This window comes from Pipistrellus kuhlii, unplaced genomic scaffold (genome assembly GCF_014108245.1).
Source record: "Pipistrellus kuhlii isolate mPipKuh1 unplaced genomic scaffold, mPipKuh1.p scaffold_m20_p_1, whole genome shotgun sequence".
NCBI lineage: Eukaryota > Metazoa > Chordata > Mammalia > Chiroptera > Vespertilionidae > Pipistrellus > Pipistrellus kuhlii.
Window position 1 is genome coordinate 156,146,364 of NW_023425404.1, and position 26,886 is coordinate 156,173,249.

The 26,886-nt window shown below is 37.8% G+C and overlaps 1 protein-coding gene across 5 annotated transcripts in view; it reads right to left on the reverse strand.

Annotated features, from left to right (window-relative positions):
- The window catches only part of MTHFD2L (methylenetetrahydrofolate dehydrogenase (NADP+ dependent) 2 like), an 81,589-nt gene that overhangs the window by 14,750 nt on the left and 39,953 nt on the right, over positions 1-26,886 (reverse strand). For 4 of the 5 annotated variants that reach the window (XM_036413848.2, XM_036413820.2, XM_036413811.2 and 1 more), the window contains one exon: positions 7,793-7,918. The exons of the other annotated variant lie outside the window; for it this stretch is intronic. In XM_036413848.2, the coding sequence (XP_036269741.1) occupies positions 7,793-7,918 (126 nt within the window). The remainder of the gene's footprint in view (positions 1-7,792; positions 7,919-26,886) is intronic. 5 annotated transcript variants of the gene reach the window in all.

Sequence of the window (26,886 nt, forward strand, 5' to 3'; positions counted from 1 at the left end):
AGGAGAGGCTTCCTGTGCAGTGGAGATCCTTTAGAAGGCAAGGCTCCAGCTATTCTGACCACAGGTGTTACAATATCAAACCTTACTCATTTAACATGAAATGCTGGGCCTAATATTGAATATGAAAGACTTTTGTAATTTTTTCTTCCTTGTCTTTGATCTAATGCTCCCTCTACCTGAAAAGAGTCCCTTTTCCCTCTGCCAACTGTTTAAGTAATTACACAAACTTAGGTGAAATTCATTGATCCTTTCAGACTCATCTCAAAAAAATTCTAGAATTGCCACTTTCCCTCTTGTGTATTTGAAAACTCTTAGAGTCATAATTGATTCTTCTCTTTCTTGTATACCTAATCATTTACCCAATCATTCTAACTCTCCTTTTAAATTATAATGCCATCTAACCATGTCTTAACGTCTTCATCCATTGCCAAACTCACCTTGGATAATTTCTTACATGTATAATTACAATAGCCTCCTAATAAGTACCCTATCTATACCCTTACTTCTCTAACATCTATTTGCTATTCAGTAGCCAGGATGACCTGCTAAAACACAAGTCCACTGTTATTTTTTCCCCAAAAAATTCTCCAACAGCTTTCCATCACACTTAGAAAATCCAAATTCCATTCCATGGTCCATAGGCCCCACTTGATATGGCACCCCTGCTGCTACCTCTTGAGCTCCATCAGGCATGCTGCTTCTCGAGGTCTTCACACTTGCTGCTCCAGATGCCTGGCATGTTCCTCTCCCACATATCCACACCTCACTCTCCCTCACTTTGTTCAGATCAACAGCTTTCCCTGACTACCCTTTCTAAACAACTTCACTCCACAATGTTTTAACCCCCCTTATTTTGTTCAATTTTTGTAACACTAAACACTGCCTAAAGTATTATATTAATATGTATATATTTATTATTTATTTTTCTCCTCCAATTAGAAGGTAAGCTACCTCTGGGTAAGGGCTTGCCTATTTAGTTCACTATTGTATTCCAAGTGCCTATAACAATGTCTGACACATAGCATCTTTCCACCCCTTCCAGTATCCCAGTACCTAGCCCTGCTCTGGCCTCCAGGGATTCCTGGGAGGGCCATGGGCAACCCCTCCTCTTCCCACTGTTGTCTTCAATTCTATATGCAAAGGGGTGTGGTGAGAGGTCAGAGAAGCCCCTGGGCATCCACAGGGTTGGGAATTATGGTTCAGGAAGAAATTGATAATAGGAGTGGGCTCAGCTATGTGTCCCCTCCAAGGCTTGGGGTGTCTCATTTCTGGTACAGTTTCAGAAACAGCAAGTTGTAGGACACAGAATACACAGACAGACTAGCTCAGGGTCTGGGCCCTCTCTTTCCCCCTCATTTTCTCAGGAAAGCTGGGCTGAGGTCCCTCTTTCCCTCCCTCTCTAGGACCACCTATTTTCATCTACACATCCCTCCCCAAGTGCAAGCACAGACTCCATTGTGAAAACTGATTTTCCCAGTTATTCAGTTGAGCTGGTGCTGGTCCTGCATCCCTCTATCCTCTGTGGCCTAAAGGGTGAGGTGAGCCAACTTCAGGAGGGCACTATCCATGAGAAGGTGCCTTGTAGTAGTGGCACACAGAACCTCACAGGAGGACCCAAAGGGTACCAAGGGCATTGAGGAGCAGAGAACCAGGAGAGACAGACTCTGCCCCTATCCCTGCCCCCACTGTTTCCCAGCATGAAGCTAAAGCCCTGTGCAGTGTGGGGTTTTTTTTTTCTTTCATTTTTATACTTTTAAAATATATTTTATTGACTTTTTAAAGAGAGGAAGGGAGAGGGATAGAGAGTTAGGAACATTGATGAGAGAGAAACATCAATCAGCTGCCTCCTGCACACCCCCTACTGGGGATGTGCCCACAACCATGGTACATGCCCCTGACCACAATCGAACCTGGGACCCTTCAGTCCGCAGGCCTATCCATTGAGCCAAACTGGTTAGGGAAGTGAGGGTTGTTGTTTTTTTTTTATTAAGACAGAACATTGTGTAAGTTTAAGGTGTACAACCCATTGATTTAATACATTTACATATCACAATTATATGATGGCCCATAATTATCATTTATTTTTTGTGATGAGAATAATTGAGATTGAGTCTTTAAGCAAATTTGAAGTTTATAATATAGTATTGTTGACTACAATCACTATGTTGTGTATTATATCTCCAAAACTTACCTTCTAGTTGCAGGTTCACATCATTTAAATCTTCCAAATCCACCTACCTCCAGCCCTTAGTAACCACCATTCTATTCTGTTTCTATGATTTCAGCTCTTCAAGATTCTACATATAAATGATATCATGCAATATTAATCTTTCTCTGGCTTCCCTCACTAAGCATAATGTCCTCAGGTTCCATCCATGTTGTCAAAATGGCAGGATTTCCTTCTTTCTCATGGCTGAATAATATTCCATTTTATCTATCTCTATTTCCCTATCTATCTCATATCTTCTTTATTTCATTCAACCATTGAGGAACACTTAGAATTTTTTCTATATCTTGGCTATTGAGAACAAGGCTGCAATAAACATGGTAGTGCAGATATTTTTTCTATATCCTATTTTCATTTCCTTTGGATATATATCAAGAAATAGGAAGGCTGGATCATAAACTGAAATATAGAAATATGCTGTTTTTCTGTGCAATAACAATGAAATATATGAAAATGAAATAAAGAAAACTATACCATATACAATGGTATCAAATACAATAAAATACTTAATAATAAATTTAACCAAGTAAATGAAAAATCTACACAATGAAAACTACATGACTTTAATGAAAGAAATTGAAGACACAAATAATGGAAAGATAGCTCATGGATTGGTAGAAGTAGAATTGCTAAAGTGTCCATACTGCCCAAAGCCATCTATAGACTTAATGCAATCTCTTAAAAAATTCCAATGGCATTTTCCACAGAAATTTAAAAAAAAAATCCTAAAGTTTGAATGGAACCACAAAAGATCCAAAGTAGCCAAAGCAATCCTGAACACAAAGAACAAAGCTGGATACATCACACTTCCTGATTTCAAACTACAAAGCTACAGGAATTAAAACAATATAGTACTGCATAAAAAGACACATGGGCCAATGGAGCAGAATAGAAAGCCCAGAAATAAACCCCTACAAAAAGGGTCAATTAATATTTGACAAGAGAGTCTAGAATATACAATAGGAAAAGAACAGTCTCTTCAAATGCTTTTTATTTTATTTTATTATTATTTTTTTAAATATATTTTATTGATTTTTTACAGAGAGGAAGGGAGAAGGATAGAGAGCTAGAAACATCGACCAGCTGCCTCTTGCACACCCCCTACCGGGGATGTGTCCACAACCAATGTACATGCCCTTGACCAGAATAGAACCCGGGACCCTTCAGTCCGCAGGCCGACACTCTATCCACTGAGCCAAACGGGTTTCGGCAAGAACAGTCTCTTCAATAAATGGTGCTGGGAAAAGTGGATAACCACATGCAAAAAAATGAAACTGGACTCTATCTCACACCACTCACAAAAACTAACTCAAAATAGATTAAAGATTTAAACATAAGATACCATAAAACTCCTAGAAGAAAACATAGGAAAAAAGCTCACTGACATTGGTCTTGGCAATGATTTCTTGAATATGTCACCAAAAGTATAAGTAACAAAAACAAAATTCAACAAGTGGGATTACATTAAACTAAACAGCGCCTACACAGCAAAAATAAACAATAAAATTAAAAGGCAACTGATAAAATAGGGGGGAATATTTGCAAAACATATGGGATAAGGGGTTAATATCTGAAATAAATAAAGATCTCACACAAGTCAATAATGAAATACCAAACAATCCAATTAAAAAATGGGCCTAGAAGCCAAATATATTTTTCCAAAGAAGGCATCCAAATGGCCAATGGGAACATAAAAAGATGCTCAACATAATCAATCATCAGGAAAATGCAATTCAAAACCACAATGCAATATTACCTCATACCTGTTAGAATGCTCATTATCAAAAAGACAAGGGGTAAAAGATGGCCAGGATGTAAATAAAAGGGAACTTTTGTGCACTGTCTGAGGTATTACAAATTGGTATAGCCACTATGAAAAACAGTATAGAGGTACCACAAAAAATTAAGTATACAACTATCATTTAATCCAGCAATCACCACTCTGGGTATATCCATGGGCTGTATTCTAATAGCAGGTGACTTGCCCCACCCAGGGAGGCATATGCACAAGAACTTTAGTATTGAACCAGGAGATATGCAAAGTCTTGGGAGCCCTGTGCAACCCTGGGCCCTAGAATAGAAACCAAGGCTTTTTTGTAGACTTGTCCCCGGTTCCTGAAAATATGAGCCAGGCCTCCTTCCCTTGGGCTGCCTTGGTGTACCACTGCCCCAACTACTGGGGGCTTTGTGGACAATGGCAGTAGCAATAGCCCAATCTCCCAAGGCCAGGGGCCCTGGATTCGAAGCAGACTCCCATCCTGTGGCCCACCTATCAACTAGTATGGTCCAATTTAGCTGCAGTTGGCCTGCCTTCTGTTTCTATCCCATCTGTCTGGCATCTCAGCCTCACCCCTGAGATGTATATCTAGAGTCTTTTAAAAGGCCAGTGGAGACATTGTCAATATCTCCTGATCAGCTATTTCAAATTTCCCCTTCAGTATCATCACTGTTCATTTTTCCTGGCAATTCCCTCTTTCTGTGATCTGTGTTTGTAAAATGTTCATGAGGTCTCTATCACTAGGGGATAGGAGTCAACAGAACTGAGCACTTGATTATCTGAACTGAATATGCCAGAGCCAATCACCAACAGACTTAGAAACTTGTGACATGATTGGTCACAACCCACATTTGATATTTACATAATACTTTCTGGACTAAGGACCTAGCAGTGAAATTTGCACTTCATGCAATTAGTTAGCATACCACTAAAATTCAGACCTCTTTGCTGGGGAACTGGTGTTATGTATAAATTATGGTAACTGAAATATCTGAACATCAGAACCAAGCAAACTGAGGACTGCTATCTACCAAAGCATTGTCCAGGCACATTTGAAACTTGATATTTACATATCCTGGGGGTGAAATAAAAAATGACTTCATGTATTAACCAAGTAAAGTATAAAACAGTGGAGACATAGCCGCGGTGGGGAATGTCCCTGGGCTGAATAAGGCCTGTGAAAATTATTTGGCCTGGCCCTGACAAGGCATTAGGGATGAGTTAATTAAATGTTTGACCAAATATAGCAGGCTAATTTTTAAGTTGATAATTTTGTATGGCCCTCGAATGATTTAATAAATATCCCAATGGCACTTGGCAGGAAAAAAGTTTCCCCACTCCTGCAATAAAGGGTAGATTTTGCAAGAGTCTGGCTATGAACAAATGGTGCTACATGACTATGCCATCTCAGGCAAGATGCCCAGGGTCTGTATGGGGATAGTGACAATACTTACCATATGGGTTCATAATTAATGTAAGAGGATGAGAATAGTACTTAGCACATCAAAAGCATCTCAAACACTAGCTACTATTATTACTAAATGAAGAGCAAATACAAGATGGTGGCCCCATGTAGAAAAACCTCTCATATTTTCTTTCCCCTCAATGCTAGATTTTCTGCCACCTCTTTAAGAATATTGGCAAATTTGTGACTGAGGTGGTAGGGAATTGTTTGAGCAGTGGTGGAGAGATGGACAATTGTTTCTCTCAATGTCACCTTTAGTCCTGACCACCATACAATGCCATTACCTAGAAAGGGTTATTCTATTCTATTCTGGGCTCAAAAGGAGGAGAAAGATAAAAGAAGGAAGAAGAGAATGAAGCAGAAGAAAACTGAGAACAGGAAACTTTCATAGATGAAGAAAGATGTGTTCTAGAGAAAATAATAACTACACCAAAACAAAACCCTGACATTACAGTAAAAAACAAATAGGATATTTTTATGTTTCCTTCCAAGAACTATAGTCAATGCAATCCTTATAAAGTATCACTCTTTTGAGAGAGTGATTCAAAACTGTGGCCAAAACATCTAATAATGAAGATTACAAATAGAAATCTGGATTTTCTTAGAAATAAAATAGATAAAATGATTCCTGGTTTTATAAATCATTACATTTGCAATTATTTACATAGTTTTAATACTCCTCCAATAGGATCATTGATGAAATTATTCTTTAAAAAAAAAGTATTCCCATCAAAGTAATCTACTTGACGTTGGTTTCCTGTGTCTTTTATTAGTAAGCTGAAGATTTCAGGAGGACAATTTCCTTCAGCACTTGATTTTTATCTACATCCGTTTTGTTAATCTTGGCTATAGTTCTAGTGAAACTTTCACCAATACTCACAAGGCAGCCACACTTTCCCTGTGGCAATTAGCAGCCAAACACTACCTTATAAGTTTTGTGTAACAACCCAAGTTAAAAGTTCCTCCTTCCCAGCCAAGGGATCAGCCCTCACCTTGGGTTAAGTCCCAAAGAACAACCTGAAGAACGACATTGTCGAAACCTACCACTTGCCTGCTCCTCTGGGTGGCTGAGTCATGGCCTACATGGCGAGGCCTTCTTTACTAAGTCCAGGTCTTCCTTAGGCCTCCAGCTCCATGAACCAGCAATGTAGCAAGAGTGAGATTTTTCAATCAGATGGGGGTATTTTATGATAGAATCGGAAAAATCTGACCATACAAACACAATCGTTTGGTAGCACTAAGTTGAATGCACAATATATACAGTAGGGCTAGAAGGAGCCATTCTGTCATTTAACTGATACTAACACCGATGCCCAGAGAGGTTGCAAAGTGGGTTAGAATTCCAGGTCTAAAAGCACCTCCTCAGAGTCCCAGACAAATGCTCTTTCCTGTTCATTTCATAGCTTGTTTCTCTTTGTCATTTCCCTTTTTTATTTCATGATATACTTTGTTACACAACCACAATTGAATTTAATAGATTCTACCAAGTGGAGTAGTCTGCCACCTGAAGTGCACTAAGCGTATGCACTCATTCCCAAATGCTCATTTTAAAATATTTTCAGACTATCCTCATGAGCAAAAAAATATTTTTAGCTAAACATAAGAATGCATGGAAATGATCTGACACCAACAAACTATCATATAAGAGAAGGGTCTTATAAGATGTGGTGAACTGCTGGGTAAGTTTGTCCCACAAGCACAGTCGAGCTTATGAACTGAAAACATCCCAGTTTTACTTGCCTCAAGCTGGTTATACGTGCTGTCTATGCCATCTGGATGCATCATAAGCGTGTGGTAATTTTTACAATAAACACAGGGTAACTGTAATGTTATCAAGAAGCAGAATGACAGTGCAAAAAATAGAAAATAGGTTCAAGACTTGAAATATATTCTCATTCTTAAAAGTTGAGACATTCAAATAAATTATTGCTATCTGACATTAGTGACTGAACATGAAAAGTGAAATAAAGAAATGAGGTCATTTCCTAAAGAGATCAGCAGGTACACATCTCACACACACACACACACACACACACACACACACACACACACACACACGTTCACTTGGGGCCAGCTTGCTGGACTGGGAGCTCCATCCATGCAGGGAGCATGTGACAGCCTAGGAGGGCAGCAGTGTGCGGTTTGATAAGCTCCACCTGCACTTTGCTCTTATTCACCTTGCTGCCCTCAGAGGAAGGAGTTACACTGATAATAATATTGCCACCATCAAATAGAAACTTTTTCTTTCTACTATCAAAACAAACAAACAAAAAAATACAATCTTTCTTTACCTTTACTTATCAAGAATGATATAATTTATTACCTTCAAAGTCCACATCTCCAACTAATTTTATCTTTTCTGTTACTGGGTCGTGGACATAGTTGATACCCACATCAATTACAGCAGCACCTTCTTTAATCATATCAGATGTGATCAACTTTGGAATACCTAGAAGCAAAACAGAGTTGTAAAACACTTTAGAAAAGATTTAAAATTGGTGATGAGTACAAAAAACATTTACACATGTTGCCATGGCTTTTAAAAAATACACAATAAAAACTCTTCCTAAAACAACAACAAAAACTGTTCCTATCTTGATCATTTCTGACCAAGCAGAAGAAATGTTTTATAGATATCTTATGGCACCATCTGTTTTCTATATTTTCAATTTTATCTCAAGTACAATATCAGCAAATGGCTAATGTTCTAGTTTTGTTTTTGTTTGTTTTTTGATTAGTAGTCAACAAACCATTTCCAAACTCAGTGTCTTAAAACAGCAATTTATTATGTTTCATGGTTCTGGGGGCTGACTGAGCTCAACTGGATGGATCTTCCTGGGGGTCTTTCAGATAACTGGAGTCACCGTGGCTGAGGCTGGAGTCACCTGAGGATGTGACTGGCCGATTTCCAAGCAGGCTTATTCACATGTCTGCAGTTGATGCTCACAGTTGGCTGAGCTCAGCTGGAGCTGTCAGTTGGGGCCATAGGTATGACTACTCCATGTGGCTTAGGCTTCTCACAGCCTGGCAGGTGGTTTCCTGGAATGAGTTTTCCAAGAATCAGGAAGTAGAAGCTGCCAGTCACTTAAGGCTGAAATTTAGAAACTGGCACAGTGTCACTTCTGCTATATTCTTCTCTATAGAATCCAGTTAGATTTAAGAGGAGGGGTAGAGACTCCACTTCTTAGTGGGAGGAGAATCAGAGAATTTGTGGCCAACTTTACCATAATGCCTCTGGTGGGCATCGTGTCTGGTAGGTGACTTACTAACCTTCGCATTCTTCATCTTTTGCAGGAAAAGAGCTACCTGTTGTGTTTTCAGAGGCTTTATATTAGTATCTGAATGTGTTCATTTAAGTATTCCAAATGGCTTAAATGTAACCTCATGACATATAATTTTCAGGGTTAGTAAGAATGTAAAGGCTATAAATAGTGTCAAAGTAGATATAGTTATCTCATAGGTCCCTCAGTCACATAATGATATAACCAATGAAGCATCAATGGAGATATTTTTCTCCTGCTTTCCCATTCTGTCCCAAAGACCTCTCCTTTTTTATTTTTTCTAAAATAGAAATTTAGTATTAATCCAAGATAATAGTAAAGTCCTGTTTCTTCTTGGCATTCAATAGAAAAAGAAAATATACATTCATATGACTACAGGAAATATTTTTTAAGATGAAAATGTTGATGAAATATTTATTAAAATCTAACTACTATGCTTCTGAAATACTTATTAAAATCTGCTACTATGCTTTTGAAATATTTATTAAATTCTAGCTACTCGCCTTCCCAATTGTAACTGTTCATAATAATTTTTCAGAAAATATCAGATTAGCGATGGACAAATGCACAATTTCAAAGTAGAGCTTGATTTTAATTCCCAGGAAAATTACAAAATACAATAAAACTTAAATGTATGTTTATTTTTTACTGATATAATGTTATATACATTTATTGTGGAAAATATCTAAAAATTTTAGCATAAGAATAAAAATCCATATAATCTTGCCATGCAAAGATAATAAATACATTTTTATTGCATTTCTTTCTTGAGTTGCAAAATATGATGTCTGTAATTTTGTTTATATTGTGTTTCACTATATATCTTAACACTTTTTCATTAAAATTAAATTGTGAGCATTTTCCCATTTCATCAATTATTTAAAATTTAAAAACCACATGAAATAACTTATAATGAGGATTACCATGTTAAATTATTCAGCCTTGCATTTGTTCCAATATTTTGTTTTATAAATAATGCAGTGATTAATCATTTATGTTCAGGAAACTACAGATGATTTTTTAATTGAAGCATCAAATTGGAACCCTTATTAACAGCATGGAAAAATATGGATTGGATGAAAAAACTTTTTTTTTAATGTATATTTTATTGATTTTTTACAGAGAGAAAGGGAGAGGGATAGAGAGTTAGGAACATTGGTGATGAGAAAGAAACATCATCAACCAGCTGCCTCCTGCACACTCCCTACCGAGGATGTGCCTGCAACCAATGTACATGCCCTTGACCAGAATAGACCTGGGACCCTTCAGGCAGCAGGCCGATGCTCTATCCATTGAGCCAAACCGATTTCGTCAGATTGGATGAAAACTCTTATTGGTATAGTCATAGCTGTTTATATGACACTAGAGGCCTGTTGCAGGAAGATTCCTGCAATAGGGCTTCCTGCAGCGGTCTCCACTTCCCCACCTGCTTCCTTCCCTTCTCCATAGCCTCGCTTCGTTCCCTTCTACAGTGCTTGGCTTCCTTCTACGCTGTCTTCAGTCTTCACTCTGCACCTGGATAAGCAAATTCACCTCCATCTTGGTTGGGTTAATTTGCATATTTGCTCCTAATTGGCTAGTGGGTGTAGTGGAGGTATGGTCAATTTGCATGTTTCTCTTTTATTAGATAAGATTAGATAGGATATTCTAAACTGTTGATCAGTGCATCTATAAGGTTCATTGAGGTATTCCATGAAAAGTGTTTGTCAGTGACATTTTCAAAATGTTTATAAAGAATTCTGAAGAACACATTGGCATGGTGATAGTTATTTTCCCCTTATCTACCTTTAGGTTCATTTTCTACACTTCCCTGACCTACTCTATGCAGAGCTGAGGCTGATCCTTTCAGAGGTCTTGTGCACTTCCTACCACTCTTGGGACCCTATCACAGCCATGAGAACAGAATCCAGCTGGTCTGCTGGAAGATATAAATCCTGTGGAGGAGAGCTGAGTTGTCTCAGCTGAGACCAACCTAGACCAGTCAGCCTCCAGCCAATGCTTGAGTGCCCAGTCAAGATCAGAGGAACAAGCCAAAGTCACCATAACTGGCCCACTAAACCAGATTCATGAGAATTTTCTTTTAAATGTTATTGTTTATAGTGACTGAGTTGGTGTTTTTTTGGTGTGTGTATACTTGTTTATTTGTTTGTTTTACAAAGCAGTAACTGCATAACCTACATTCACAAATGATACAAAACTGGATAGAATAATTTATAGGTAGCCACTTTGAAATAATGAATATAAGTAGCATGAATTTGAAAGTAAATAAATATATAATTCTGAGGTGCTGTACTTGACTAAAGCTCATTAAAAACTATCAGCCTATGATGCTAAGATAAATAATGTCCAGATACAAGGAAGTAATGTTTTCCATTGTATTTTTAGCAGACTCTCTCTGGAAGAATTGGCTGTAATTGGAGAAGAAGAATTAGGAAGGATCTAGAATTTATGTTATTGTATAAGAAGCAAATGCTATTAAATGAGTTAGCTCAACTATTTATCTGCAACAATATAGAAAAGCTTGTGCCTCAATGCAAAGCAACTATATCATTAACCACAAGGCTTAGCACTATTTAATTAAGCTAGATTTATTTTTCCATAGCCAGACTTTTTTTTTTCTTTTCTTTTTTTTAATATATTTTTATTGATTTTTTTACAGAGAGGAAGAAAGAGGGAGGGATAGAGAGTTAGAAACATCACTGAGAGAGAATCATCCATCAGTTGCCTCTTGCACACCCCCTACTGAAGATATGCCAGCAACCAAGGTACATGCCCTTGACCAGAATCGAACCTGGGACCTTTCAGTCAGCAGGCCGATGCTCTATCCACTGAGTCAAACCAGTTTTGGCCATAGGATAAAAGGGAGAGATCAACCAAAGGACTTTTGTATATACAATACATATGAGCTGAACCAGTGGTCAAGAACAATAGGGGGGTGGGAGCCGGAGTGTGGAGGGGTGGGGAACTGGAATGGGGAGTTGAGGACAAATAAGTAATACCTTAATCAATAAAGAAATTTAAATAAATAAATAAATAAATAAATAAATAAATAAATTTCTCTTTTGTCTAGTCATATTGAAAAAAAAAAATGTTTCTTCTCACAATTCATTTCTGAACCCTTGTAGACTTCTGACTAAATAAAAGGTCCAACTGAAAAAAAGAAAGATATTAAAAATTCACTTAAATGGCCGAAACCGGTTTGGCTCAGTGGATAGAGCGTCGGTCTGCGGACTGAAAGGTCCCAGGTTCAATTCAGGTCAAGGGCATGTAAATTAGTTGTGGGCACATCCCCGGTAGGGGGTGTGCAGGAGGCAGCTGGTAGATCTTTCTCTCTCATCGACATTTCTAGCTCTCTATCCCTCTCACTTCCTCTCTGTGGAAAATCAATAAAATATATTTTTTTTAAAAATTCACTTACATGATTGTAATTATGATAGTCATAAAATCTATTTTTATGTTAAATATTCTAAGTCATCCATTTACATTATTATCTTGTAGAGGCAAATGATTGATATAGCTAGTTCCTAAGTATACAAGTGTAATATATTTAAATCCTTATCACTTGATAATAGTGTAAGGACATTAAAAGCTATTTAAATGTTTGGTAAAGAAAAGACATACATATCATTAGGATGTGGAGTCAGATTTTTTTTTCTTGTTGTAAAGTTGAAAATGATTTCAAGAAAATATTTCCTATGAGCTTTATGTTTTTTTATGTGTGATAATTCCATGGAAGCCTATCCTTAATTCTTATATAATTTGAAGGCTCAAGTATTATATGTGAGAACCGAAACCATCCACACCCATTAGCTTACTGTGTACATTAACATGACTTTACTATTCCACTGTCTTCACTAACATGACTTTATTACTAGTATTCCAGGAAACACTTGCCCAGAAAGATAAAAGTTGCAAGTAATTTTATATCAGGAACTTACAGAAAAAATCATTTTTATTAACATCAAACTGTCTGACTTTTCAGTAGATAATATCAAATGACTATTCTTCAAGATTGTTAGAAAATCTTGTGTCAAAACCCTCTCCTTGTTTTGTTGACCAATCCTAAACTTTTATATTATAATCCTTACCCAATCTTAATCAAGCCTCTGCATTAAAAGACTTACCTTAACGCAAACTTCAACATTTTCTGAACATCCCAATTTTGCTTCTACAACCTAAGATACTATCAAAGTAATCTGGAACCCTGAAGATAAAAATAAATCCTTGACTTGTGGAATTTGATGATTTGTTTGATAGAAATATTCCTATATTGGCTAACTTCAAGTTACCACGGTGACATGGAATTGGAAAGAAATGCTCAGGATCCAGCTTCTCAGGCTGATCAGAGATAGCTCCAGCACACCACGGCTCCTGAGGTGCTACCCATACTTCAGTAACCATAAACTCAGATTTGTCTTATCAATGGATTGTTTGGGTAATATGTGGGAGGAGCCAGCATTCGACAATATTGGGGATCCATAAAGATCTAATTAAGAATTTCTCTTGTCCATGATCCAAGACCTCACTTGGAAACCATGCATGCTCTCTGTGGCCCGTTGAGCCTCTTGCTGGTTCGGGGAGCTGTTGATCTCTCTGATTGGGAAAATGAGTCTCTCTTGAATCTGAACTGACCTATTTTCATTATAGCTCCCCAAATGCTGAATTTATTTTGTCTTCTATGAATAAGAAGCCCCTTTTAGGAATCTGTTAATTACATGTCAGTTAAAAAATGTTTATCCTTGGTGGAGATGGGTCTTATTACTTACAACACAATGTGGTTTTGTCTCTCTAATGTTTTATTCCATATCTATAAGGGAAATTTTCACAGGAAGGAGATGAAGGTAAATTGAGTAAATCTATTCTTCAAAATGACTCCTAGGACCAAAGAATTCAGTGTCTTTTGAACTTCGGAAAATCATATAGAAAATTTTTGCCTCAGGTCCTTTAGCAACATTTTATGAGAACTTTTTTCAGTCTTGTCTTGCTTTTATTTTCTGTGAAATCTCTCCAGTCCTTTTTATTTGCTGGGAACTGCAAATCAGTAGAGAAGGTTGGCAGCTGGAGATGAGCTAGAAATTAGGTGGTTTTGTGTGTGTGTGTGTGTGTGTGTGTGTGTGTGTGTGTGTGTCAGGGGGAGGGAGGAGAGGGGAAGAAAGGGGTTGAGGCACAAGGAACACAAGCAGCACTTTCAATTGACCAGTCCTAGACACCCCTTACCTCAGTAAAGACTGTGCCCTTCTGAGGTAGATTACTGCTTCTTACATTTATTTTAGACCATACTCAAATTCCTTACTTTCTAAATGGCATCATTTTACCAAAGATAATTTAGAACTGTAGTAACATTCGGAGGAATTTTTTATGTACACAAAAGTGTTCATTTGAGAGGTTTTTTTTTTTGTTTTGTTTTTTGTTTTTTTAGAACATAAAGGAATAAAATTCCAAATATTCAATAGTCTGCATTATTAAATGATTTTGAGGGCATGTCCAAAGATATTCAGATTCCCAAATTATTTCCTTAAAATATGTTTTGGCCAAGGCAAAAAAAAGGAAGAAGAAGAAGGAGGAGGAGGAGAAGAAAAGAGAAAAACTAAAAATGTTCTCTCATCTAGCTCCTTCCAAATCTCAGCACAAATCTAATAGTCTTTATCTAACTATTCCTCTTTCCCCCGAGCTATGTTTCTCCATTTCCTCTTCTGACTCCTTCCTTTTCCCTCCTAGCAGGCCAAAAACCTCCAAGTACAATTACCTCATAAAGTTAAATTCCCCTTGGAGTAGAGAAAACCTCTTAGGTTTTGAGATTTAGTCTTTGTTCTAAGCCAAAAGCCACATTGAAACTTTTTGCAAAGGTTAGAAAAAGAAATTTTGCAGAGGAATTAGGAATACTTTTGTATTTAGTAGTTTTCAAAATTATCATATCAGTTGTCCGAGTTCCTGATAAAACCTATCCACTCTATATTCTGGGATATCCAGTAACATATAAAATTTAATTGTCACACAATTATAATACTAATATTAAAAATTCTAGCTTATAAATATAATTATACACTAAAGTCCAGTATAAGTTTATGGAGTTATGGTGTGTTTTTTCTCAAGACAATCCATTTATAGATTTATTTCTGGCAGTATAAAAAAGGCCTATTATTAATGCATATTATTAATGCATATTTTCAAAAATAACTTCTTTAGGGTGAACTATTCTCAACAGGAAATTTAGTAAAAAAGATTTTTGATTCAGATAAGATTTCTCTGCTGTGGGTGAAAATTACTTTGATTGATAAGTAGCCTAACCAATGGATGATCTACAAATAATTACACTATTTCAAAAGTTATGACTTTTTTGTTAAGTGACTGTAATCTGTTATTTTTATAATTCCTTATATAAGAAATAAAAAATTAATCACCAGTGATATCTTAGCAAAATAAACTAAATAAATACAATGTTTTAAAAAACAATACCAATACCTCAAGTACACACCAAACATGATTCTACACCCTAAGAGCTAAATTTACTGATATGAAGGTACAACCATTACCCCTTCAGTGTCAGACTATATCTTTATTCTTACAATTTAGAATCCGATTTTCATATGCCTACTAGACAATGTCTGAATTGAGTTCGCATGAATTACAAAAACATTAATCCTTCCCAATGAATACTCCTATCATAGTCATCTTAAAGTCTTTATGAAACAGCTCAGTCAAGGCAACCTGATAAAAGGAAGTTCCATATTTACACATAAATTTAATTAGTAGAGTTCAAAGAGCTATACAAACATTATCTAATTAAACTTAACAACAATTCAGTGAAGCAAGAGAAGGTTGGCCCATTATCCTCATTCACAGAAGAGAGATTTGAGGTGCTGAGAGGCTAAGTGATTTCTTAGTTTCACAATGATGAGTCAGAGGTGAGACTGGGAACAAAACCAGAACTCCTGTTTGGATGTAAAAGTAACACCATGAAAATGCTTATTCAGGTGGGTTGTTCCTTTAGCTGGAAGTTGTCCGACTACATAAATTACAAGAGTAATTGCAATGGAATTTATATTAATGTGTATGTTTCTTTCTTGATTAGAAGTTTTTTCTTCAGCATTATTGCTCCGGAAGTAGTTAGATAACAGCTATATGCAACCTAGCTAAGTATAATCTACAGGAGTAGTAAGAATGCCTCAATTTCTTCCCTCAAGGGTCTTCCTGCACATCTTTTAGAAGTGCTTATAAACTAGTGAGTGAGTGGCAATAACCACAGGGTATATGCCCTTTTCTCTCTTTCCCTGGCTTCTTGGTTCCTATCTGATCCCTGTTTGGTTTATGATGTTTCTCATGAGAATAATGTCTATACCAAGGGTAATCACTAGATGCTTCCAGCTTCTAATCCTTTGGGTGCCAGAATAGTACTGGGTTCCTTTGTTCTCAGAAAGTTATGAGATCACTCTTGTATATTTCAATCAGCTTCTACCTGGAACTTTTTCTATGTAAAGTCCAGTGGACATGTGAGGGCAAGATGTATGCTGCATTTTTCTTCCTCCCATCAACTAAACCTTGCTCCCTTCAAATGGACAATTGTGCATTTGGGACATGGGTGGAGGTTGGGTGCCTATGAGGGCAATAGGCAAGAATTTATATTACCAACCACCATGCTATATCTATACTAATAAAAGAGTAACATGCTAATTGACCGTGCCTTTGTGACACCCACCAGCCAATCAGTAGTGAGTATGCAAATTAACCAAACAAAGATGTCAGGTTACTTTGCATACACAGGCACCAAGTGGTCAGGGGTGGGGTAAGACGCTTTGCTCCTAGCCTTTGAGCGGTGTGGTAAGGTGGAAAGGTGACTCCATGCAGGAGTAGAAAGGCGGCTCCGGCCAGAGTAAAGGCGGTGCTGACAGCCAGGGGAAGGAAGGCCCATTCTTGCACAAATCTTTGTGCATCAGGTCTCTGGTATAGAGTATACAACTCAAATGGAATTTATATGGTTATAATAATCTAAAGGGAAGACTAGAGAATGCCATTTATACAGCTTTGTCAAGAAGCTGCAATTAACATTGTCCAAGTCTGCTCCCCTCATATTGTTTGGGGAAGGGATTGGATAATAGACATGCCCAGTAAGGTCTGGGTGACGTGGGAAGATGCTTGCCTGTCAGTCACACCTGGGAGCAAGTCAGTGGCAAGAATAGGCATGGCCAATGCAAGGGCACGAAACTGAATATTTAAACTCCTGGACAAAGGAATGCTCTTGACTCTAGCCATCTTGGGATTCCTATTGGCCCTCTAGCCATCTTGGGATGCCTGTTGTTGCAGGGGGAACACTCTCCAGCATTTGTTCATGTGGCCCATGGCCCTGTGGACTCCATACAATAAACTGATGGACTTTAGTCTGATGCTGAATTGGACCCAGCTGCAACATGGAATGGAGACTCTGGACACTGGCCCTCCTTCTGGTTTTGCTGGTTTTTGAGACAGGACAAAGGAATATGGAATGTTGGACCCCGGGAATATAATCCCATGCAAATGAAGTCTTTTACTATATCTTTTTTCCTGTGGGAGCCTTTGAAAATGCTTATTTCAGTGGTGCCTCGAGATTCGGAATACCACGACTGAGGGGGAAATTTGGTGCACTCATTTCTCTGGTAACATTAGTATTTAAGGTGATGGCTTTGGCCATTTTAGGAATTACTCTATTTTCCTGGGTCACAGGTAGTTGGAAAAGGGAGTATTCTAAAAGACTTCTAAGATAATTGTGGTCATCTTTCTTTGAATCTACATCAAAAGTAGACAAGAAACCATTTCTAGAGGGTTAGTTGCAATGTGTAATTTGAAGCCATTTCAATGAACTTCCATATTCTATAGTATTAACACTCAATATTGGTCCACCTTACATTTTGAGTGGAGATAGTGGTATCATGTATTACTTATTTGAATTATACACATCTTCCCAATGTTGTCACATATCATTATACAGTACTTAAAAATCATATTTGTTAATATCACTATCAATCTCAGGGGGAAAACGTATTGGGAACCTGTCAAGCTTACAGTGGGGTCACTGCTTTTGCAGAATTTTAATATTGCTTGAATCAAACTATAGTCTAGTCCAGAGTACTAGTACTAGTTCACCACAACTCACTTGGATGTCTTTTGTAGCCACTACCAGTCTTTGTTTTCATATCTTACTTCCCACTGACAAAAGCAGTTCATTGGGCACTCTGACCCATTTCCTTCCAAGCCAATAAAAGGATCTCTCTCTACCACCAAGCAAAGACCTCCCACACCCCATCTTTTTGGTCTGAGGATCATACCACTTCTCAGCAGATTGGAGAGACTGTGATGATGAATATAATGAATTAATCTCACTCTCACTTGAGACCCCACCCCCACAAACAGGGAGTGGCACAACCTTGAACTATAATAATCATGTAACAACAGTTGAAACAAATAGTAACAAGAAGATTGTTCTGTCACACCTACCAACAAAATGAGTGGTGTTACTTTTAATTTTGGTTTTCTGTAGGACATTCAAAACAATATTATTAAACAATTCTGTCATAGATGAGGTCATTGTATGAGCCAAAGTTGGGAAAGAACAGGCACTTTGAGAGGATGAGAAAAGCTCTCTGTTCTCTCGGGGATTTAATGGTTGGCTCTGTTACCTTGCCTACAAGCTTTGTTTTGTGAGAATTACTAGTTCCTTATTACATGTTTGTGATACAAGAACCAAATGAAAAATTATGGCAACACGTTCATATTCATTTGGAAACACTGAAATGGCCCATGAGACTCTAAACGAGGGGTGTCGAACTCAATCAGAGAAGGGGCCAAAATCTAAAATCCAGCCTAAATCGCGGGCCGAATGGTTTACTGAACAGTCATAAACTGTCATTGTGATGGAAACGCAGCGGAGTGCAGTGATGACAGCGCGGTGCGGGCCACATTGCAAGGTCTGGCGGGACGGATTTGGCCCGCGGGCCTTGTGTTTGACACATGTGCTCTAAACAGACCTGAGATGAAAGCAAGGAAATCAAAGGAATATTAGTACATTGTTTGTGGTTAAGAAAATACTTATTAAAAGCAGTAAAATAAAACAAAACAATAAAACTACCAAAAAAGCCAAAAATTGTGTTTAAAAAGGAACAAAATTCACCAAAGTGGATTGGAAAGCTTCAGACGTTGTGGTAGAGTTCTCCTACCATAACTCGCCCATCCCATGTAGCTAACAGGTGTAAACACAGTAGGCTGACATTGGGAGTAGGAGGGTAGCTGACAGCCCTGACCTGGTGAACTTGAATGTCCCTACTGAAATGCACTGCAATAAAACCACACCAAATGGACACAAGGTGCCCAGTTAAAACTGATAAAAGGAAACTGCAAAGGTCTTTCTTGTCTATTAGTAACGAGCTCTTGAAAACCATATGTTAGTCATTCACCTCCTCTGAGATGCCTTCTGCAGTGGCCCCAAACCCAAAAGGAAACAAAGTGCCCCTCTAAATATGCACCCATAGCCCCTGAACTTTCCTTTCTCACAAGTTTTCAATTTTTTCCATTCTCTTTGCATGTTGCTATTTGACTAAAGCTCCATAAGGGCAGTAACTAAGTCAGTTTTGTGGGACACCCAGCACTGAACTCTGCCCGGTACTACTTGGTGCTCAGTAAATGTGCTGAGGAAATGAAGAGAGAGAGGGAGAGTGTAGCTTTAGACCAGCTTAAAAGGCTAGTCCTTTGTTCGGCAAACTGCAGCTCACAAGCCACATGCAGCTCTTTGGCCCCTTGAGTGTGTGGGTCTTCCACAAAATACCACAGCCTGGGCGAATCTATTTTGAAGAACTGGCATTGGAATAAATTTAAGTTTAAAAAATTTGGCTCTCAAAAGAAATTTCAATCGTTGTACTGTTGATATTTGGCTCTGTTGACTAATGAGTTTGCCGACCACTGGGCTAGTCCTAGGAAAGTGGCATGTTAGTCTAATGGGGAGAAAGACAAAAGGAAGCATCCATATGAAAACAGGAGTCATCAAGGCTTTAAACTGGAAATGTGTTAATGTGAGAAAGCAACTGAATACAGTTCAATAAGCACCTGTGAGACATCTTAAGGTAACAAATCCTCAGAATTCTAAGAAATTCAAAGTTTTCCTTGCGACATATGCCCCCCTCCGTCGTGCACTAATGAGGAGGAAAGAGCTTCTAAGAAGAGGCAGAACATTATTTGAGTAGTTTCTCTCATTTGTGCCTTATCATTTAATTGGCTTGGCTGGCACTGCAGGGCTGTTGAGAAGAAACGAGAAGGTGAAACAGCTGTAAATGTCTCTGCAAGTCTTGGGAGTGTCTTACCTGGCAGTAGTAGTAAGAACTGGCAGGAGGGGAAAGAGAAGTGAGCAGAAATTCCAGCAATGTCCAAATCATAGATTCCGGGTGGGGGGGAGGGGAATGTGGTTATACAAACAGTCATTCTGTTCCATGAAGCATAATAGGGCAAAGCATGGTCTGAAGAATTCTTATTTTGTGTGGGAGGACAGATGACACTGACAGCTCTACATGGAGAACTAGCAGACACCCAGTAGGGAGTAAGGTTGGCCATTAGGTCTGCACAGGCATGCAGTCTGAGTCACACAGAGAAGTTGGGCTTCGTGTGATCTTATACTAATGGTAAGACTGTATTTCACATTTATAAAAGTAAACACGGTAACACTCCACACCCCTTGCCCTAGGTTGGCTGTAAAAATAATACTAAATAGATGGAAACACAGAGCATGGTGTTTGGCAAACAGTAGCATTCAATGAGTGACAACTGCCTTCGGCTTCTTAGTGTTCTAATTGAAATGTCATATACAATATTGCCGGGACCGGTTTGGCTCAGTGGATAGAGCGTCAGCCTGCGGACTGAAAGGTCCTGGGTTCAATTCCGGGCAAGGGCATGTACCTGGTTGCGGGCACATCCCCAGTGGGGGGTGTGCAGGAGGCAGCTGATCGATGATTCTCTCTCATTGATGTTTCTAACTCTCTATCCTGCTCTCTTCCTCTCTGTAAAAAATCAATAAAATATGTTTTAAAAAATTACAATATGAATATTGTGTTATCTACAATTTTGTGGTATGAAGTTACTTTAAGTGACCTTTCTATGTAACAAAAATGTCTCGTTTTTAATAATTTGCTTCAAACTTTTTTTTCAAAAAAAATCTAAGTATAAATAAAGTTCCACTATTAATCACCTTTTGGTAATTTTAGCAACTCAATTTATTTTGCAAATATCCTATTATTTCTTTAGAGCAAAAAAAGCAAAGATGGCTTGCTTGGCCAGTGTTGTTCAGAGGTTGAGCAGAAGGTTGTGGTTCTATCCCTAGTCAGGGCACATGTCTGGGTTATGAGCTCAATTCCCAGTAGGGGGTGTACAAAAGGCAGCCAATCAATGATTCTCTCTCATCACTGATGTTTTTATCTCTCTCTCCCTCTCTCTTCCTCTCTCTGAAATCAATAAAAAATATATATATTTAAAAAATAGCTTAAAGGGCCATGTATAAATGAGCTAAAAATGCTCTGATTTTACCTGTGTTAGCCACTATTGTTATGTGACTGTGATCTCCAGTTGATTCCAGGAAAATGATGTCATTAGTGAGTGATTATTTTTGTCTTTTGGCAGTAGGGGGAGAGAGAAGCCTTTTCTTTATATAATTATATGTAAAGGACTAGAGGCCCAGTACATGAATAAAAATGTAATACTCTACTCAGCTAAGAAAATTCCAAGTCTTTTACTGTTAAAAGTACTTATATGGCAGAAGAGAAACAGTTCAGAGATGGAAGACTCTGATGATGCCTTGCTATACCAGCAGACAGCAGCTGCGGGTTGCTGAAGGAAGCCCAGGACCAAAACAGAGCAAAACAGAGACGGTCGGACCTGCATCACCTCCATTTGTCCACCAATCAGATCTGAAATATCATGGCTGACATGTACACATAAGGAACTGTTTGACATTGAAATTGGGACTCAAAAGAACTGTTGGCCCAGAAATGAACTCACTACAGACTGACTCATTTGCCTCTCAGCATAACCATTATGGCTTTTCTCAGTTTAGGTTCTTATAAGGGTATTTCTTGGATCATATGCTCTCATACATCTAGAGGAAATAATGAACAACATAAACTGATGAACAAAAACAGACCCAGAGAAAGAGAAGTAGTGATCAGACTCTCAAACCTCAGAGGGAAAGTAGGGGAGGGTGGGGCTAAAGGGCAGAGATCAACCAAAAGACTTGTATGTATGCATATGGGCCTAGCCAGTGGCCATGGACAACAGGCAGGTGGGGGAATATTTGGGGAAGGGTTTGGGATGGGAATGAGGGGGGTGAGACAATTATGTGATACCATAATTAATAAAATTTTTAAAAATAAATAAATAAATAAATAAATAAATAAATAAAAGTACTTATATGTACTTATATATATATTGGCAGACAGAGAATTGTAATCACAATCTGCAAGCTCTGCAAAGCTAAACACATATTTGGATTTCTACCATATGTAACCTAATCTAATTATTCTTCAGAATACAATTGGATGTAAGCATTCCTTTTTGTAGATACACCATCATTCCTTAAATGTTCCCATGTTGTTGGGTGCTTAGACTGTTTCCAACTCTTTGCTATCATAAATATATCTGTGATGGATATCCTTGAATATTATCTCTGTAAGCTCATTTCAATTCTCAAAAGGATAAATTCCTTGTTATAGTATATTGAGAACTGAGATTATGTGTGTTCACAGTATAAATCCAAATTTTTAAATCTATGTATTTGTATTTGAAGAGATGTAGTCAAGTTATTGTCTCATCTAGTGCCCTGGGTAAACTAACACCATGTTCTGAGTTATTTCCAGACCATTCAGTATTCCTTCACAGAATTTCCACTATAAAGTCAGAAAACTTATCATAAAGTAAGGAGAAAACCCCTTCAAATAGTTTTTAATACCCCAAAAAAGTAAATTTGGGGTGATATCTTAGTAACCTAATTTATGTTACTCTTAGTAAAAACAAAGGGAATTTTCATTCTCTGTGATATGGTATGCCACGTTATTTTTAAGAATATTCTGACCAACTATCCTAGGGTGAATGTATATCATAATGTGTTGTGTGTGTGTGAGTGTGTTTGTGTTACAAAGAGTACATCTTCCTAATTATCTTTTAAAGTCAGTGTAAGTATGAATTATGGGAAAACATAAGAACATTATGGAAATGTACCTGCCTTTTCTGCAATGTAATAGCTGATCCCTGATACAGATTACCATCTTGATTTAAAGGGCACATATTAGTTGCTAAGATACTAAGAGTGAATGGCCTGCAATCTGCATATTCAGAGAAGAAATATGAGAGAGGAACCCCAGCCATAAAGCCCATATCATGCATAATACTAATTAATTCTCAGGTTTTGTAACAAAGGCAAGTCATTCTAAAATGAGCAATTATCGGCCTAACCAGTTTGGCTCAGTGGCTAGAGTGTCGGCCTGCAAACTGAAGGGTCCCAGGTTTGATTCTGATCAAAGGCAGCTGCCCAGGTTGCAGGCTCAAGCCCCAGTAGGAGGCGTGCAGGAGGCAGCCGATCAATGATTCTCTTTCATGATTGATGTTTCTGTCTCTCTCTCCCTCTCCTTTCCTCTCTGAAATCAACAAAAATATATTTAAAATAAATAATAAATAAATATAATAAAACAGGCAATTATTAACTAACCAAATCAGAAATAAATTTAGATGAAATGCATTCAGGTGGAAGTCAAAGGGACAGAGGCAGAAACCTTCCCTTGACTATTCATACCAATACGGGCAAAAAGAAAGGGCTTTCATACAAAGCTGTCTGATGAGGTATATACACTGACACCAGTGATTCCTTTCTTCTCATCTCTGTCCTTCAGAACCAAAGCCACACCTGAAGCAGGCGGCCAGGTGTGCAGTCAGATTCTCCACAGCCCATTTCAAACACTATCTCTACATGGGTTAAACAAGTGTTGATGCGTGGCATTTTGATCCCTGATTTTTTTAAAGTTTCAATTTTCCTGGATTTTAATTAGATGTGTGAATGTTACTGCAAAACCACAACTAATAGTAACTGGCTGTATATAATGGAATTATTTCACTTTCTTCCAGTCGACACATGTTTGGAAGAGACATTCAGCAATACCACACACTCGGAATACACCAGAGGAATGATGACTTCACCAAAGAAGGGCTCATGTTTCTACCCACACTAGACACTAAAGCAAAGTATTTTCTTATTCTTTCACTGAAGGCGGTCATCATGTCTCAGCTGTTTCTCTGCCTCCTCCCTACCGTACCTGTGAACTCTGCAGGTGCAAGCGCTGAGTCAAGGGTGCTGATGCAATGCCATATTAAGCCTCTGTGAAGTGGAACAGCCCAAACAAGGTATTAAGGGTGAATGGATCCTGGAAAGAACATCTACCCCACACCGCTGCTGTAGAGCCTACGACCATTGGAAAACACAGATATTTACATTACAATTCATAACAGTAACAAAATTACAGTTATGAAGTAGCAACAAAAATAATTTTATAGTTGGGGTCACCACAACATGAGGACCTGTATTAAAGGGTCATGGCATTAGAAAAGTTGAGAACCACTGACTTAAACAAAGATAAACATCTGAATTCTAAAGGAGTGTATTCATTTAGCAATGAGTTTTCTAATCCCCAGTGCAAGATTCTTCACTAGATATTTTAAAATAAATAAAACTTGGTCCTGGCTACTGGAGGTCACGATACCTTGGGAGTCACTTCAATGTGGTCCTTTCCACGTGGTCACCCTCCATACTAACCCACCATAATTCTTGCTGTTCTTTATAGACTCATCTCATATCTCACCTCTCACCTAGGTCCTCTGTATTTCCATTCTCCTCCCTTTTATTTTGCTATACTTCAGAATTAGCAATGTGATGCTTGAAAGGGGACTTTTCTACTTTAAATAAAGGCACAAAATACCATCCCCTGTTAGTGTGATGTATCCAAATTTCACATAATATTAAGGCATATTTTATAACTTGCATGGGTGTTGTTAAGCAGATATTTTGTTTTTGTTTTAATCCTCACCTGAGGATATTTTCCATTGATTTTTGAGAGAGTGAAAGAGAGAGGGAAAGACAGAGAGAAACATTGAAGTGAGAGAAACACATCAATTGGTTGCCTCATGCCTACATGCTAACCAGAGACCAGGCTGGAGAGGAGCCTATAAAAGAGGCATGTGCCTTGACCAGAATCCAATCCAGGACCCTTTGGTCTGCAGGTCAATGCTCTATCCACTGAGCCAAACTGGCTAGGGCTAAGCAGATTTTTTGTACAACTATAAGCTATAACTTGATAAGCCTCATATAAAGAAAGGCCTACTAAAAATTAATAAGCTATAAAGGTATAAATCCAATGAAGATATAGTAGAAAAAAATGCTTTAAACCTCCTCTTCAGTGTAGTCCAAATAACATTTATTGGAGTAATAATATTCAAAATACATATTTTAAAAGTACCCAGAGCCTTAGAGTAGATTTTAAATAATCTACCTACTGATATGTCAGGAAAATTAATGGCTGTAGGTAACACTCTTTATTAGATATGGATTAGCTATAATAGATCCTATTTTTTAAATGTATTTTTGTTGATTTCAGAGAGGAAGGAGGAGGAAGAGAGAGAATCATTGATTGGCTGCCTCCTGCACACCCCTTTACTGGGGAATGAGCCCATGACCGGGGCATGTGCCCTTGACAAGAATGAAACCAGGGATGCTTCAGTGTGCAGGCTAATGCTCTATCCACTCAGCCAAACCCACTAGGGCAAGCCTATCCTATTTTTAATGTACATATACTCATTTGCTAACAGAGAAATAGTGGACCTTTAATCCCTACTAGCATGTTGACCCTGAATCTCATGGCCATCACTGCCTGGACTAGAGCCTCAAGAGAGATGAACGGACAGCACAGGAGTGAAAGAACAAATAGAAAAAAATAGATGGTGTTACCAGGAAAACAGACTAGATGGCCAGAAAAAACTACAGAGATCTAAAGCATGTAAAACTTTTATTTTTAGGTCCTACTTTTTAAAGAATAATAATGAATAAGTCAGTGTTTCAAGCAAAAACTAGGCAGCCCAGGCTCAGAAATCAAATAATAAGACCATAAAGGATTGAGAAAACAATTTCTTCTTTATTTTGTAAAGCATTAAAAATAAAAAATAAAAAACAGTTATGAGAAATATATGGTTACTGAAACCAAGCTTTCTATGGTAGAAAAAAATACTGTGATATAGGCTGTGAGAATTAAGGCGGAAAAAGCAGGTTAACTGGGTTACCTGGCTAAGTCATATAATGGAAGTAAAATGCATTTGTTGATAAAAGCATTATATCGTCATGACAAATCCAACACAAACAGAACAGAAATGTAAGTATGAACAGAAAATATAGATTGTGAGAAACAATGATTAGTAAAGCTTAAATTTACACAGGTTAATTTTATGTTTGAGACTTTAAGTAACCATTTATAAGCAAATGAAGAACTTAAGACAAATATAATAATTATTAAAGAAACCTTGTGCAAATAATCTTGGTTGTTTACAGTGATGTTCACAGTTTTTCATTGCATTATTCATAATAGTAAAAAAAAAAAAAAGAACAATCTAACTGTCCCATAATCAAAAATTGATTAAATGAATTGTAGTATATCCACAGAAGAGAATAAATACTATGAAGTCAGTAGAAGCTGTGCTTCAGAAGAACACTTTTATGAGGAAATGTACACAGTGTGGAGCTGTAAAATACAAATACTGCGTGCGTTGAACAAGGTGTGTACATATAGTAAATATAAGATAGTTGAAGGGCAAACATAAAATTAACTTTGGTTGGCTTTGGCTGGGAATATGCATTCTTTCTTTTCTGATTGTCCATATTTTCCATATTTTTACAATAGGACATATTACTAACATCAGAAAAAAATCTACAGTTAAGTGTCCTCTTATACATTGATAAACCTTGTTTGTTGTGGGTCAGGGAGCCTTTGCCTACTTGGTAACTCAGGCTCGGGGGAGGGGTTGTGGGGGCTGGAATGGGGAGGGGAGTGGAAGTATAGAGAGATGACTGGGTAAAAGTCTGAGAGAACAAACCCCT